This window comes from Canis aureus, chromosome X (genome assembly GCF_053574225.1).
Source record: "Canis aureus isolate CA01 chromosome X, VMU_Caureus_v.1.0, whole genome shotgun sequence".
Lineage (NCBI taxonomy): Eukaryota > Metazoa > Chordata > Mammalia > Carnivora > Canidae > Canis > Canis aureus.
In genome coordinates this window covers 123,005,769-123,022,870 of record NC_135649.1, presented here as the reverse complement: position 1 = coordinate 123,022,870, position 17,102 = coordinate 123,005,769, and the positions used below count along the sequence as shown (strand labels likewise).

General features: G+C 45.6%; 1 protein-coding gene across 6 annotated transcripts in view; it reads left to right on the top strand.

Annotated features, from left to right (window-relative positions):
* GYG2 (glycogenin 2) overlaps positions 1 to 15,561 on the top strand; it is a 36,604-nt gene extending 21,043 nt beyond the window's left edge. For 4 of the 6 annotated variants that reach the window (XM_077890320.1, XM_077890317.1, XM_077890319.1 and 1 more), the window contains exons 8-11: positions 943 to 1,074; positions 9,642 to 9,746; positions 10,877 to 10,984; positions 13,704 to 15,561. In XM_077890320.1, the coding sequence (XP_077746446.1) occupies positions 943 to 1,074; positions 9,642 to 9,746; positions 10,877 to 10,984; positions 13,704 to 13,865 (507 nt within the window). In that variant the 3' untranslated portion in view covers positions 13,866 to 15,561. The remainder of the gene's footprint in view (positions 1 to 942; positions 1,075 to 9,641; positions 9,747 to 10,876; positions 10,985 to 13,703) is intronic. The other 2 variants (XM_077890321.1, XM_077890322.1) reach the window with 2 other exon arrangements.
* Positions 15,562 to 17,102: the final 1,541 nt, after the last annotated feature.

The window sequence follows — 17,102 nt, the reverse complement described above, 5'->3', positions numbered from 1 at the left end:
GTGGCTGCGGGTGATTGATTACCATGTTGTTCTAGGAGATACTTGCCAATTTACATCATCAATGCAAGTGGCTTTTGGAGGACGTTGCTCAAGAGGATTTTTGAAACCGTTGATTGAGACCAATTTGATTTTTAAAAAAATGTAATGGTAACCCTTCATGCACTCAATAGTCCCGTTTGTGCAGCCAGTTTAGTACGGATACACCTGCCGCGCAGAAGGCTTCTTGAAATTCGGTCCCAGGAAAGGTTATTACCTGATCGTTATTTACCAGCGCGTGTGTTAGTACCAAGCGGCCTGATTGAAAAGAATCCATACAAATTGAAAATAATCTCTGCCACAGTTTTTGTTTGGTGGAACTAGGGGCTGCTTCTCTTTGGAAGGACTGAGTTTCTCTGATCATGTCACACGAGGGAATAGGAGTTTATTTGTGTTTGTGTTGCCACTTATTTTCTGCCAGGTGGTTTGCAAGGTGTCACAGTTTACGGGGAGGAAGAAAAGATGTGGAAGTCAGGTGGTTCTGAGGAATAAGTCTAGGAGACGTGACCCATGTGGTGGTTCTTGCCAGAATGGTGGCAACTTCCTGGAGGACCACCTGTCACCTGTTTTATTAGAACTTACCTTTGTGAGTTGTCCCATGGCCACGAGCCCTACGGCCCTGGGGGTCTCTGTGTCGGTCCTGCGGCACGGCAGTGCTTGCTTTTGTTTCCAGAGTGTCAGACCCTGGCCCAGAAGATTTATAGGTTGTTGATAGGTTCTCAGGGCCTGGTTTCATAAGTCTGTGTGCATTCCTTGGGTGAGCTTATGTTTATTGAGTGCAGATGATTGATACGGTTGGGGAGCACTGGCCTCATAGAGGACGGGACGGGTCCTGGGGTCCCCAGGGCAGCCAGAGAGTTAAAAAGATGTAAGGAGGACTTACCGGATGCATCCCTCTTTGTGCAGGCTGCTGTCGAGGAGTTGGGTGCAATATCAGCAGTGGGGTCCAGCCAGCCTTGGGCTGCTCAGGGCCCTGTGGAGCAGACCGTGGTCTCGGATGACACCCCACCCTCACCCAAGGGATGCCATGCGGAAGACGTAAGTACCCGCCCTCCACACAGGTGTGCCGGGAGAGTCAGACGCTGGCTCCCGGAGGAGACAGAGCTCCGAGCCTGCTCCCGGAGCTCCTGGGGCTCCCGGGGAGGGAGAGGGCGTGGCCCCGTCTGCGGGGTGCTCCGGCTTCGAGGGGCTCCTGCGTTCGTGTGGATCGTCGCACCGTTTCACATGGCGTACGTGGCGTAGTGCTCTCACAGGTGTGCGTCCCAATCCTGGGAACCTGAAACCGCTACCTTATCTGGAAACGGGGTCTAGGCAGCTGTGGTTAGGTTGAAGACCTCGAGAGGATGACTCTAGGTTTTCCGGGTGGCCCTGTGTCGTCACCAGGGTCCTCAGACGGGGGAGGCAGAGGGAGATTTGCTGATAGAACGTGAGGTGATGGAAGAGGCCACATAGAGACGGGAAGAGCTGCGTGCTGCTGGCGTCAGGGGCGCGTGGCCACAGCAGGGTTGGAGGGCCCTCAGGACGCAGGAAGAGGCCAGGAGATGGAGCATCTGGGGGAGCCGCCAGAAGGAACTCCACTGGGCCCACATCTTGGCTTCAGCCCAGAGACACCCGTGTCGGAGTTCTGAGCTCCAGAACCGCAAGATGGTCAGTCTGCATCGTTTGGGGCCACCCCAAAGGGGAAGCAAGAGTGAGCATTTGTCCCAGCGGCCACAAGAAGCTAATACAGGTGTCGGGTCTCATCCTGATATTGTGGGGTCCCCAAACATTCAAGTTCAAGAGGTGTCGCCTGCATCTCCCTGGAGCCCAGCTGCCAGGCCACGCAGTTCTGCAGCCGGAGAGCTTTCGCCAGCCCCTCGATGAGACTATGACTTGCAGATCCGTGCTGACCCGTGTGCTCGTTTCTCCTGAGCCTGGGTCTGCTGAGTGCTCCTCCTCGGAGAAGAAAACTAATACCGGGTCTTATTTGCAGAAGGGATAACACCAAACGAGGCCGTTCTTTCTCCCTCCCCGATCGCTGAGTGAGTACGTTGGAATAATGTCCAGTGTTTAAAGATTTCTGAATTTGAATCCTCATGTTGAAAGCCGGTTTTATTCCCTTAATTCCTCACCGAGATTATTAGGAATTTGTAGCCGGAGATGGCTCTCGGGGGTGGTGGGTTCAAGGGCTGTTGTATTTTTCTGTGTGCTTCACCCGGGGTTGGTGGAACTGTCATAGATTGGGAACAGCCAGCGTTTAAATGTTAGGAAACGTGTCTGTGGGAGGGACTCTACGCTTTATTATAATGTGGAGTAAATTACCTTGTCTGGGCAGCTTCACGCCGTAATAGTCTTTGAGTTGTGATTTCACGTCAACGCAAACAAATGGAGCAGACGCAGGGACAGCCGGGTCCATCCGTGGTGAAAGATTGTGGTGCCATTTGGGCAAGTTTGCTCTGGCCGCGAACCCTACCCCATCCTCAAGGGGCAGGACTGGGGGAAGGAAGATGGTGGGAGAGAGCCCAAGATTGGAGAAAAGTGGGTTCAGAACAAGTCCCTGTGTGGAAGGAGGAACGTCACTGAACGTCATTGAACGTGTGACCCTGCGGGCCGTGGGGTCTATAGATGGGGCCTGGGGCTGCCATCTTCCTGGGCTCCGTGGAGTCTGAGCCCGAGGCCCAAGGGATCGGTAGACGGGAGGCGACTCCCCAGGTGGGTTGAGTGTGGCCCGTTCAGGACAGTTCACTAGTCCTCACAAGTAATTGTGGGACTCCCAACTCTAGTCTTGGCTGCCGTCCCTGCTCCCGCTCACCTCCGTACGTACCCCCACGCCCCGGGCTTGGAGAACCTCTCCAGACGGTGGGTCGCTGCGGTCAATGACCCGTGTCTACAGATGGCGAGAGGAAGCGGCCGGGGGAAGGAATACAGAACAGTCCACCTGGAGGTGTGACTTTGATCCGTACTAACGTGGTGTTTCGGGGTGTCTGCTTCACTCTTCTCTCCTGCTCTAACCCACCCTTCCATCCTGCCGTCTGTGAATTCTGCGTTGCAGTGATTGACGGTTGAAGAAATCTGGGTGGCCTGCCTGATTGCTGATGAGCACGTGTCTCCAGAAGCGATGAAATCCTCACGCTTTTAAAAGGAAGGGATGCCCACCTCAGTGCCCGCCACCGAGGGAGGCACTTGACGGGATGAACACTGGGTGTTATTCTGTATGTTGACAAATTGAACACCGATAAAAAATAAATTTATTTAAAAAAATAATAAAAAAATTAAAAGGAAGGGCTGAAAAAATAAATAAATAAATAAATAAAAGGGATGCATCACTAAATTCTACTCCTGAAGCCGATATTACACTATATTAACTCACTAGAATCACGCTGTATGTTAACTCACTAGAATTTATTTTTTTTAAGATTTTATTTATTTATTCAAGACAGAGAGAGAGAGGCAGAGAGACACAGGCAGAGGGAGAAGCAGGCTCCATGCACCGGGGAGCCCGACGTGGGACTCGATCCCGGGTCTCCAGGGTCATGCCCTGGGCCAAAGGCAGGCTCTAAACTGCTGAGCCACCCGGGCTGCCCTCAGTAGAATTTAAATAAAAATTTGAAACAAGAATTAAAAAGGAAGGGAAGCTTCCACGGTATCTGGGGTATGGTTCCTTATTTGGGAATTAATTATGCATCATCACTGCCACCTACCGGCCATGTATTGAATCATTGACCCCGGGTCTTTAGTTTGCGGAGCTGGAACCCTGTCTAAAAATAAATTCAAAAAAATAAAATAAATAAATAAGTAAGTAAATAAGTAAATAAATAAAAAATAGAAGATCATTTTCATAAATTCCTGAAAGTGTACAAGAGCTGGGTCCTGAAATTGGGATCCTTATTGAAGATAGCAGCCTTTCTATATATAATGATGGCAACAGTATTGACAAGGTCTCGGTTTTCCAAAATAAAGCTAAATGTCTCATTTTCTTCCTGTATGAGTTAATGTATTCGCCATGTACTGTCTTCACAGCCAAGTGTTTTGTCCTCCAGTGTCTTGGGTGGGGAAATGTACTTAAATGGAAAGTGAGGAATGCCCTTTGTTTTTTTAGAGTTATTGGTTGTTTTTATTGTGACTTCGTAGAACATCCCATTTTGTTTTCGTAAAAGCTTTCATGGAGGGATAACACACATGTAAAAAAAAAAGGAAAAACAAAAACCAAAACCAAAACAAAACAAAACAAAACGGCCACACATGATAAGTATACAGGTTGATGCATTTTCAGAGTGAAAAGCGTCCTAAATCGCCGCAATCCAGGTCCAGAAACTCACCCCAAGGGACCTCTCGCACCCTCGCAGCCACTAGGAAATGCTCTCCCGACCTTGACCCACACCACTTCCTTGCGGGTGCTTTCGAGCGCCTTCTAAGGGGGGGCCCCACAGTATGTACTTTTGGGTCTGGTCTCTTTCAGTTGACATCTGTACGAGATCGATTCGTCCTGCTGAGTGGGTCGGTAGTTCATTTATTCTCATGGGCTGCGTATTATCAAATCGTAGCAAGACCCGAAGAATCGATTAATTCCGGCGTTGATGGGCGCGCTGCCGTTTTGGGTAACACGGGTATCACCCTGCTAGCAGCAAGCCTATTCATGCATGTTGTTGCCCTTGCTAAGCGTTTTTGGAGACGTTATACCTAACAACGGTGCGGTCGTTACATCAAAGGGCATCGCGTGTTAGTAGATTCCGCCCAGGATTTTGCAAGCGGCTGCAGCCCTAGCGGGGTTTGGGAGCTCTGGATGACGCCACATCTTCATTCCGCAACCTTCCAAGGTGCCGGTGAGCACGTGGGGCATCTCCTTGTGGTTTTATTTTTTATTGCATTTTTTTATACATTTATTTTTTTATTGGTGTTCAATTTGCCAACACCCAGCGCTCATCCTTGTGGTTTTAATTTGCACGGTTGAGATGATGTTCAGTTAACTCGAGCCAGTTCTTAGGTGCTTATCAAGCTTTGACTCTTTTGGAAATGCTTGTTCAAATACTTTGAACATTTTTCTCCAGAGTTTCCTTTTTTTCTTTAAGTTAGCGTCTGGACGACGTGTGTATATTCGAGATACAAGTTCTTTTTCGGTAGTAGAGTACGTATTAATATTTTTTTCCTACTCTGTTGCCTTTTCAGTCCCTAAACGGCATCTTTCTACGAAGAGAAGTTTATAGTTTAGCCACGTTTTAGTATTTCCTTTAGGAGTAGTATGTCTTGTTTATTCTTTAGGGTATCTGTCCGTAAACTAGGGTCATGAAGATAATCATCTTCGTTGTCTTACAGAATTTTTATTGTTTCCACTTTTTACACCAAAGCGCATCATCTACTTGGGATGGATATTAGGTAACGAATGCGTTTGGGGTCAACATTCACTACTGTTACTTGGGTGTCTGTCATTAATTCACGGCACGGGTTATCGACCACACCATTGCTCCCCGCCTGCTTAGTCATGTTTCCTTTGCCGTCAGTTTAGTGCCCATATGTGGATGAATCTATTTCCAGACGCGAGTTTTTTGCTTTATTTCTCCCTTTCTTGCACCGATAATTACTGCCCTGGTTACCGTGGCCTTAAAAGTCTCATTACCGGTCCTGCAAGTACTTCAACTTTTTTCTTCTTTCCTTGCCTCTTGAAAATTTCCTTTAAATTTCCATATGAATATTAGGATCAGCTTCACAGTTTCTTGGAATACAAAAAAAAAAAAAAAAAGAAATCATCTGGAATTTTGGGTAGGATTGCATTGATTCTATAGATGGGTTTTAGAAGAATTAGTATCACCAAAGTTTGAGTCTTCTGCTCTATGGACTTCCTATTTTTAGATTTTTTAAAGGATTTTATTTATTTATGAGAGACACAGAGAGAAAGGCAGAGACACAGGCAGAGGGAGAAGCAGGCTCTCTGCAGGGAGCCCAAAGCGGAACTCGATCCCAGGACCCCGGGAACACAACCCGAGCAGAAGGCAGATGCTTGACTACTGAGCCACCCACAGATCTTCTTTAATTTCCTTCAATATGGTCATTTTCCTAGTAAAGATCTTGCATACATTTTACTGGACTTATTCCTAGTTTTTGAGGCCATTATAAATAGTGTTATTGTAAAACCTACGATTTTTGCCTGGATCCTTTTGGTTATTCTGCATACCTCATTACATCACCTGCAAGGAAAAAACAGTCCCGTAGTTTGCTAAGATGTCAATCATACATCGACCGTGTCACCTGTCCATTCCACTCCTACGGTATTTACTCAAGAGAAATGAAAGCATACGTTCATACGAAGACAGCAGATTTGATGTGTAATAGCTCAGAACCGGAGACGACTCAAGTGTGTGTCCATCAACACGTCAAAGTGTGAACACATTGCGGCCCGTCCATACACTGGAATGCTACTCGGCAATGAAAGGGAATGCACTCCGGAGACAGGCAACCGATGTGCAAAGCGTAATCATACCGAGTCAAAGAAGCCGGACCAAAAAAAAAAAAAAAAAAAAAAAAAAAAGGATATGTACCAAGTGGTTCCATTTCTCTAAAATACTAGAAGAGGTGAAATAATCTACAGTGTCAGATAAAAGATGAGAGAGGGCCCCTGGGGATGGTGGAGGAAGGAGGGAGAGATTACTGCGGAAAACTTTTGGCGATGACACGTATTTGCTCTCTTGACTGTGTCAAAATTTGCCCATTTGTACAGGTTAGTCCCAATTTATAGTATGGAAATGGTACTTCAGTAAAGCTGTTAACGAAGCAAGACGCGTGAAGTTACTATATGGTCTTGGCACATCTTCGTCTTGTTATGAAATAATTTCTACCAAAGTTTATTGCCTTAAGCTTCGTTTTGCTTAGTACTTATGTGGTATGTTTCGCTCTGCCTTTTTCCTGTCAATCTTTCCGTGTTCTTAACGTTGAGGCTGGAACTATCTAAAAAATTCGGAATGGGGTTCTGTTTTCTTTTTATCCATTTCCTTTTTTTTTTTTTGCCTTTTAACTGGGGTAGATTGTTGACATTTGATACAATTACTGGGATATTTATGTTTAAATCTCTCCTATGGTTGGTTTATTTATTTATTTTATTACCGATTTGAAAGATATTTTTCTCTCTTTTTAATCTTTCTTTGGATACACGAATGTATTTTTAGTTATTTCATTTTAGCCTCTCCTTCCATGTCACTGTGGCATTATTTTGATCGTTTTTTAAGTGGTTACTTGGAGATTTTCCAATTGTCATTCCTGACTTTGATGTCACGTAATGTATTTACGACTTAGAGACTTCCGGGAGGTAGAAGAACCCAGAAGGGTTTCAGATTGTTCTCTTCCCCCCGGCATTTTGTGCTGTTGTTGTCTGTTTTAATTCTGTAACCACTTCCTGCCGTCCAAGTCCACTTACCTATGTCATCTTATTTTCATTCCGTGTTTCATTCTATCAATAACAGCTGTCTTCTCCCCTCAAAGAACTTCCGTTATTATCCATTTTATTTTATTATTTTATTTATTATTATTATTTTATTATTATTCATTTTAATTCAGGCTTCATGCTGAAAAATTCTCTCCACTTGTATATCTGAAAATTCCTTTACTTAACCTTCATTTTGCGGCCAGGTTTTCCGGGATGCACAATGCTCACTTGTCAGTTCCTCTTACGAGGCACTTTGACGATGTTGTTCCTGCATCTCCTGACGCCCATCATCGCTCTGCAGATTCATCTCCTAGATTCGTGTTTAGGCACTTGAGGGCGATTTATCTCTTCTCTCTGGCTGCCCTGAAGATTTTTCTCCTGGGCTTTAATTATCTGCTTTATAATCAACAGCTCTGGCTTTATTATTTTCCCTATTTGTCCTACTTGCAGGCTGTAGCTTGAGCCTGTATTCCTTCTGCGCATTCTGTGTCTCTGTATGTCTCTGTCTCCCCCTCCCTCTCCCCACTCTTCTTTCCTTTTAGGACTCTGATGACATCTCATTAGGACTTGTTACCATGTTTGCCGCATCTATGACTCCCTTCTCTACATCTTTCCTCCCATTTCTCCTTCCATGCTTCATTCCACTGGCCTATTTTCCAATTGATCGATCTTCTCTTTCATTGCGTTTCATCAGTTGTGAAACCCATGGTCTCAACAGTCCATTTCAGCTATTTTTAACCCCAATTAACATAAAATGTTAATAGCACAGCTTCCATATTTCATTGAAATTCTCCAACTTGTCCCTTTATTTCATTTAAAGTATCTCTTACACTTGATTACAGTCCACGTCTGATAAATCCTATATCTGGGATTTCGTGTGGATCTTGTGGTTCTTGTGGTTTGATTTTGTTTTTCCTCTTGCTCTTCATTCATGTGGTCTTGTCTTGCTCTGTGCTAGGTGATTATTGATACCACACGACACATTGCTTATGGAGAAACTGCAGGGATCGTTGGGAGTTTTGAATCATCAACATCCAGTGGGCATTGCTTCCCCCCCGCCCCCCAGGAAGGAAATTTTCATAGAGGTGATTTGCCCACACCCCGTGGGAGGTTGAGCTGGTGTGAAATTGGGCTTCTGTGTTTGTAAGAGCGCTCTATTTCTGCCCCTCTTTTTAGTGGAGTCCCTCATGAAAGCCTGCGGTGTACAGCGGGTCCCTCCTGAACACCTCATCATTTATGAGTTCCTCGGCCTCATAGCACCTCTGAAATGTCTGCTTAAACTCTTGTCTACAGCCTCTTGCTTGCCTAAAGGGGAAATAAGATGCCGGATGCACTTATGATATTGATATTACAGGCGCAGCCCAGCCTGCCCACATGACTTCTGCGTGTGTTTGCAGGGAGAATTGGGGCAATGTGTCAGCGTTCTCTAGCCTCTGGCAGACGTGATTAGGTTAATCTTGCGGAAGCCTTTGGATCATTTACAGACCCCAGCCTGTGGGCATAAACTTGCTTCCTGACCATGAATTGATTAGGCGCGGGGTATTAACAGCCCCAAATAGGTAAAAATCTATGTCTGTGTCCCAGTCAGCTTTGGTGGGAGAGGCATGCTGGGCTCCATGCAGTCATCGTGGGATCCAAAATCTTCCTGTTGTTCTGCTCCAGCTTCTTCTAGGACATTCCATGTCCACTGTGGCTCCCTGAGACAGAATTAGCCCTCCCCGCTGAAGCCAGCCATTGCACACAGTGCCCTGTATTTTCTCCTGTGCACATGGAATGACCGTAGCTATGGACCATCCTTGGAAGCATGGAGAAAATAATCCCTCGAGTTGCTCTCTGTGGGGGGTTGTTTCTTGTGGAACCTCAGTTGAAATAGGTTGGAGGGATCTTGTTCCTCATGTGACATGTGAGGAGCGAGAGTGGGAAAAGCATATCCCACCTCAGTGGAGGTGAGTCACAGTGCATCTCAGTGGCATGGGTGAGAAGTCGCCGTGCGTCTCCACTTATGTACAAAGAAGACGGGAGCCCAACACAGTGTGAACCCAACACAGTGGAGCAGCTGCAGGAGTTGGTGACCCTGGCCGTGTCTGCCCCACACCTGATCCTTGTCGTGCTGCCTTTGTATCATGGAATCCAACAACCTAGATATTTGCGTGTTTTCAGATATTTGCAGGAGGGTTATTCTAATGTACTTTTCTTTCTCTCTTTATGACAGATGATAGGGTGGCCTGAACTTGAGACATCCGCTGGAGTGAGGTGTGACCCATTGTCACCACCCTCCCCCCAATGTGCAGACTCCTCAGGGACCCAGAGCACCTCGGTACACCTCATTTATACTCCTCCTGCACATCTGTGTCTCCTAGTGTTGTTTTCTTGGTGTGTCTGTGTCCGTCGAACAGCAGAGAAGATGCCCCATGCTTTTATTCTTCATCCTGTGATCTTGCCGAATGGTTTTCCCAACCTCGAATACGTGTTGCGATTAGTCCATAAAGGACCCAAGTGTCTGTTCAGACTTCTGTTGGTCATTTGGTCAGTCCATTTCCCTTTAGGAAGCATTAGAAATGACAAAGGTGTAACATCACCATAACACATATTCCCCCTTTTAAAAAGTTTTTTTGGTAGGATTTTGGATCCATCTTTAATATCAGTATTAAGGGATTATGGGTCATACCCTTGTTTTTGCTAAATGTGCCCTCATGAATCTGAGCTTCTGTTACCATGCATCATCAGAAGACAGAACTCAGAGTCTGCTATGCTCATTGAGACACAAGCTTAGTAAGATACTTTCATGGGCACTTGGTATAAGCTATAGTCAACCCTTCAACAACACAGGGTTGACTTGCACGAGTGCACTTATACACATGGATTTCTTCCCAAAAAATGCATGATAGCACTATATAAATGTATTTTCACATCTTGTGATTGTCTTAATCACATTTTATTTTCTCCATCTCGTTTTATTATAAGAATACACTCTATAATATGTAGAACGTGCAAAATACATGTTGATCGACTTTTCATGTTACTGGTAAGGCTTTCGATCAACAGTGGGCTATTGGTAGTTATGTTTCCGGGGCGTCAATCGTTATATGTGGATTTTCTCTTTTTTTTTTTTTTTTTATATATGTGGATTTTCGACTGTGTGTCAGTCAATGACCCTAATGCCACGTCGTTCAGGGCTGAACTGTAATTGAATCCCTGTGTGAAAAATTACCTTTGGTGCATCCCATAGAAACTTCCAGCATCTCATCTTGTGTGGGAAATAGTGGGTGTCGGGGGTGGATGGTGGGAGCGGACAGGCCTGCCTTTTCAAGTCTTTGCAGAAGGGGCCATTTGGCACGAGATTCATTTGATCATATTTTCCCCTGGCAAAGAGTTCTCTGTCCTTGTGGTTAAGACTAGTTGCCCGAGGCCATCTGCAGACTAACAATGCAATGGTTATGTTTCTAGCAGCCCACGGATAAAGCAGAAGGTGACCCATCTCTGGAAATTTTGGAACCAAGCCAGGAGCCCCCTGTGGATGTCACCGGGGACCCCAGTCCTCAGGATGCTTTGGAGGTGGTACCCTAACTGTCTTGTCTGGCATTCCTGGTGGACGCTAGCTATCCACCATCTCTGGGGCCGGCAGCACTCGTGCGGCAACTGCTACCTCAATTTCCAGCTTGATTTGGTTTGAAATAAGACTCTGCCTGCATCTCTTGGTACTTCTGATTTGTCTTCCTCCTTCCTGGCATTTGCGTGGGGTGCTTGGTCACTTTATTTCCCATCCTTAATCACTGTGGCCTTTCTCTCTTTGCACACTGTTCTGCAAAACTGAATTGACATTCAGGGCTTTGCTGTTCTGTACGGCGAGCATGGGTACAATCACCCAGCAAGCCATTGTCTCAAATGAAGAGGATGAAAGCGAGAAAAATCTGGGGATGAATGTTTTGAGCTAAAATGGCGCTAGTGGTGCCTTTCCTTCCTCTTCTGTGTTCTTGTCTTAAATGTTCTTCTTTCTGTGGATATGTTTAATCAAAGCAATTGCAAAACAATTTTCTTTTTCTAACAGTGATTGAATGACACCTTTTGGTTTTAAGTAAAGTTAATATGGCTCCAGAGTCGGGTATTGGGTCTCCAATGAAAGTTAATATTGAACATGTATCCATTTGAGAGGCTATAGCAGCATACTATAGACAGGGGGGCTTATGCACATGGTACATTTATTTCTCACAATTCTGAGGGCTGGAAGTCCAAGGTCAAGGTGAGACGCGCTTCCTAGTTCATAGACCTCCATCTTCTTGCTGCGTCTTCATGCAGAGCAAGGGATGAGGAAGCTCCCAGGGGTCCCTTTTATAAGGACACTGATTCCATTCATGGGGGTTCCACCATCATGACCAGACCACCTCTCAAAGGCCCCCCTCCTCATACCATCCTATTGAGGATTGGCATGAATTTTGGGGGAGCACAAATATTTAGTTTCTAGCAATAGTCACAATATGGCCTATTATGTAATACATATTTTAGTTTGTACAATGCCTCTACTAGAATTTACTGCTGGAGAAAACATGTACGCTCTTTGTCAGTGTGTTAAATGCCAAATGCAGTATTTTGAACTTATTTCCAGAAGTGTCAGTGACAGGGTTTCTTCTCAACCTGTGCTGTCCGGCATGTGGAACATGAGCATATTCAGCTCCTGCACTATGGCTCTGAGGCTCTCTGATTCAGATAAATAGCAGTTAGGGGGTAACACGGTATGGGGGTGCTGCTGAGCAGACCTCATGTGACAGCCCAGCCGTGTGGTGTGGTGGGTTTGGGACCATTGGTGAGTTCATTACCTTCTCTGATCCATGAAGTGGAGACAGGGGTGCCCACCTGAGAAAGTGGGAGATGGGGGTGGGGATTAGACCCAGGAGTGATTTAGAAGAATCCATGACAGTGCCTTGCTCATAAGGATCAGCGCCACCCCTACCACGAGGGCTTTAGCCTGGCTGTTCCCAGCGGATGGCACCAGGAACACTCGCACCTTCTGGGGCGATGCACCTGCATGCACCTGATGCATCCCAATGAGGGGGTGTTGTGAGCACCCAGGAAACAGGCGCTCCACTACTTGTCTGCTTAACTGGGGCGTGTTCACTTTCTCCTCCTATGTGTGTCTCCACTGTCCTGTGGACGGCCCTCACTGTTTTGTATAATACCGTGTGTCATAAAATCAAGGGAGTTTGTGGTTTTCCTAGATATGTACCTCTTCTTGGTATCATGGATGATGCGATCACCACACTGTTTTGTGTTGAGCAGTACTGTAGCATGTGTGCTATGCGTCCTGTTCATTCTAGAAAGTTTAACTTCCCAGACATGCACTGAGCCTGAATCCAAGTGCTCTTAGAGGAGAGAAGGGCTAAGGTATGCTGGAAAAGAAAAAAAAAAATTTAACTCTTGCTATTATTTCCTTGACCAATAGGATGGCTATGTTTGAACATGACGTATGGAAACAAGGGTAGGACACGGAAAGTTATCCATACAAACTCTTCAAAGACACCTGCAAAAAGTTAGAGTAGAGAGTACGTACCATATGCCCAGTGGCATCGAAAGTCGAATTGAACCATCTGGTATTATCCCACCAACGCACACGGCGTCTGGGGAGTACCTGGGTGTCCCCTGTAGCGTCTGTGGGTGTGTATGTTATCACCACGTGCATATTTCTAGACGTCTTTTCCTAATCCTTGGTAAGAAATTTTTAGAACAAACGTATTTACTACTTTTGTTGGCTCATTGGGTGCCAAAGAAAAGGTGAGTGTGTTTGCACATGTGTGTGTTTATATATTCTCTCATATTTTGGCTTTAGGAAGATAAAAACCGCACCATCTGCAAGCAGAAAACCACTGGGGTCATTGCTGAAATGGCTTTGCCGGGTGGTCCAAACTACTATGGGCTTTATTCATATATGGCAACCATTCTCTTGATTTCACGTAGTTTCATTATATGCGGTGATGCAAGACATTGAGGTTTCGGGTGCGTGGAAGCATTAAATAGGTGCGAGTGTGTGCGTAAATCAGTTTAGTGGCCAGAAATTAAAACACTTGTAACGCAAAAGTGAACACATGTAGAATGGTATTTTGTAAGACTTCACAAAACATGGCCAGGAAAAGCATCGTCTTCAAAGAGTGTGATATTCAGCTCAGCACGTATTTTGTTCAGAAGAACTGAGCTTCATTTGTAGAACCAGTGGCTAAAGCGGACGTTATGTCACCCCAGCGATGGCCTCAAAAACTGTCTCCTGTCTGTCTGTCGTCCCTAGGTTGACCTGGCCGTGTCGGTTTTCGAGATTTCCATTGAAGAGAAGGTCAAGGAGCTGAGTCCCGAGGAAGAAAGGAGGAAGTGGGAGGAGGGACGCATCGATTACATGGGGAAGGATGCATTCGCGCGCATCCAGGAGAAGTTGGACCGGTTTCTGCAGTAACCCGAGCGATCCTGTTACGCCGTGTGTGGTTAGACAGTGTTCTGTTGCATGATCCCATGAACGCGGACATCTCCTCCACGCCCTTCAGAGGGAACAGGTGTTCAACTATGTGCCTCTATTTGTGGCTGACCAACTTGAGTGCCTCACAAAAATTATGTAGACCGCCAAAAACTCAGCTTAAAGCCCCCTACCTCCCCGCTCCCGCCCTGCCAATCCAAGCTACCCATGCCTTCTTGGCTTCCCTGAGCTGCCAGTTCTTTTCAGCAAGTGGGAGCAGGAATAAACTTCTGGTAGACCCTTCTTTGTGCTCTCTGGTCCTGCTCCAAAGAGCTCTGGGATGCTGCCTTGGGCAGGTGCTACCATGACCTATCCTATGTAGGGTTAGACGTCCCTGCAGATTCTCTTCTGTCCCTGAGCTAATGACACCAGTGTATGTATTCAGGACCTCAGGAAGCCTCAACGATGGAAAGTCTTTTCCTTGAGGACTAGGGAGACGTTCAGACGAGGGTAATTCTCATGGAGACACTACAGCTGCTATTTCTCTTCTGCAAAACCCAGTGGGACTGCCAGGTGCCATTAACAGATGCCCAACTGGGGAAACGCTGGAGGTAACGTGGAAGGGAGACTCTAGCTGGCTTGGGACATAGAGCGTCGTCTTGGTTTGGGAGAACCAAGGGTTTACTCCAGCTGGTTCTAATGACACCTCGTTCACACTAACAGGATCTGGGGAGGCTCTTGGTTTAGAGGCAGATCCGTTTGCCGTCCCGTGCACTTCACTGCTCTATGCTGGATATCACTACCTCAGTCCCAAGTAGTGAGTCAAGTCACTGTGTTCTCCAGACCATTTCAATGCACCTGTTTGCATCTCACTTTTATGAGACTGGATGCTGTAGGAGAAATCCTCATCTTCCGAAGTACCCCAATTTTGTGAATTCATGCAGTGTGTTGGAACAGCTCACAGGGTCACTGCTCATGGCCACCACAATCATAATTAGAAACAGGCATCACTGTCCTAAAGAGAGGGAAATGTGTGTGGGTTTTTTTTTTTTTTGAAGTTAGAATGCATTATCATGCACATGGTGTGGAACATCAAAAGGTTTCGTACAGATAGGTTTGGACCAAGTGGTGTTGGCCCTGCTATAGCTGGGTGGGTGTGTTTGGCCACATTTTACATCATGTCGAGCAGGTGAGCCCTTGGGTAGGGGAATCTGGGGGAGTGCATGACATGAGTTGTGATGTGAGCTTCCGCAAGATGTGAGTTATGCAGGGGTTGTTTCCTTTACGTCTGGGTGGCTAATGGTCTGCAGTCTTGGTTGGCATCACACCTAGGATGCTTCCAGAGCTAAGTGAAGATAGCCATATGGATATAGCCTTATAGGGATTGAGCTGGGACGGTCATCAGCCATTAGAATGACACTATATTTATTCTGGGGAAAGACCGTGGGTACTGTGTGCTGTGGTGTTGGGTTATGGAAAACAGAAGCCTGGGTCTGACATACTGAGAAGGAGGAAAGAGTCCAGATGATGGATATTTGAATCTGGTTCAGCTTCTGTGGGGAAGAGAACTCCTGTTTCTGGACACAAGTTCCTTGCTTTAAGGTGTCCGTTCAACACGGACTTCTGTTCTGCATTCTGGTCTCTATCTTCTGACGTGAATGGATGTTAATGCACTTCAATTAAAATTTTAAAACAGCGACATGGTGTCCCTTCTGGTGTGTGTTTGCGTGCGTCCTGAGCCATCAGAATGATATATTATATGTAACAAAGGGAAGGGATGTGGGTGTCTTTGTCCTACACTAAATTTAAGTCACCAACATTTTTTTTTCCAGAATTCCTAATTGCAGTAAAATGTGTAGAGCTATTTACTTCTCAGTTTGTGAAATTCCCTAAGGTCTCTCTCTAGGGAAGCTGCCCATTTCCTAACACTGTTTTTCAGTGTTGTGAATTCATTCATTCATTCATTCATTCATTCACTCAGTCTATCCATCCATCCAACCACCCATCCATGTATCCAGTCATTCATCCATCCTTTCATCCATCCATCATCCATTTATCCACCCATTATACCTCTTTTCATCCATCCATCATCCATTTATCCACCCATCATACCTCTTTTCATCCATCCATCTACTGGTATATCCATCCATACACCTATCCATCTATCCTTTCATCCATCCATTATCCTTTCATCCAGCCATCATATTCCTATTCAGCCAGCCACCCATCCATTCATATATCCATCCATCCACTCACCCATCCACACATTCATGCATCCTTCCATCCTCCAGTCATCAATCCATCCATCCATCCACCCACCCATCCTTGCATCCATCCTTCCATCCACCTATCCACTCATCCTTTCATCCATCTACCCATCAGTCCATCCACCTAACCTTCCATCCATCCATCCATCCATCCATCCATCCATCTATCCCTCCACCCATCCTTCCATCCAGTCACTCACCTATCCATCCAACCATCCACTCATATATCCATCCATCCATCCACCCATCCATCAATCCATCCATCCATCCACCCATCCATCCCATAGTTATTGAGTTCTCTGTATGGCAGACATTGTGACATGTTCATATGTCATATCATGACATATTCAATAAATGAATAGTTCATTCTGAGGTTTCTAAATAACATATTTGTAAGAGGTGTAATATGGTGGTGTTCTTTGAATAATGCCAACGCCAGAATCTATTCTACGTAAAGTCAGGACTACACGGTTGTAGAAGTTGAATCCGCAAGAGATTTGACCTGTACTATAACTAATATTTTGGTGCATTAAAAGAGGGTTGTGTGGGTTTTTTTTTTTACATTGCATTTTCCTAGTAATATTTTTCAATTATTATTTGGGGGCAGGAGGCAATGGCATGTGGGAGAAGCACTTGTAGATATACTGACGTTGTAGGGTGGGTGACAGTGCGTAGATATAGAGGAACAAAGTATAGTGTCCTCAGTTGGTCGTATCCTGCTGAAACCATTGAGTGCTACCTGAATGCACGCGAGCAGCCCGAGTGCTGATGGGTTTTGGCGTTGGACTGGAGACAAGTTGAAGCAGAACAGGGGTTCTTTGGGGCCACCACTCCTGAATTAGGAAACACAGACCAATTATCATTTTACATGCTTATTAGTCATTCGTATCTTTAGTAAAACGACTGCATGTCTTTGCTCATTTACCGGATGGTTTGTCTCCTTATTATGGATTTGTATTCATTTGGAAATATT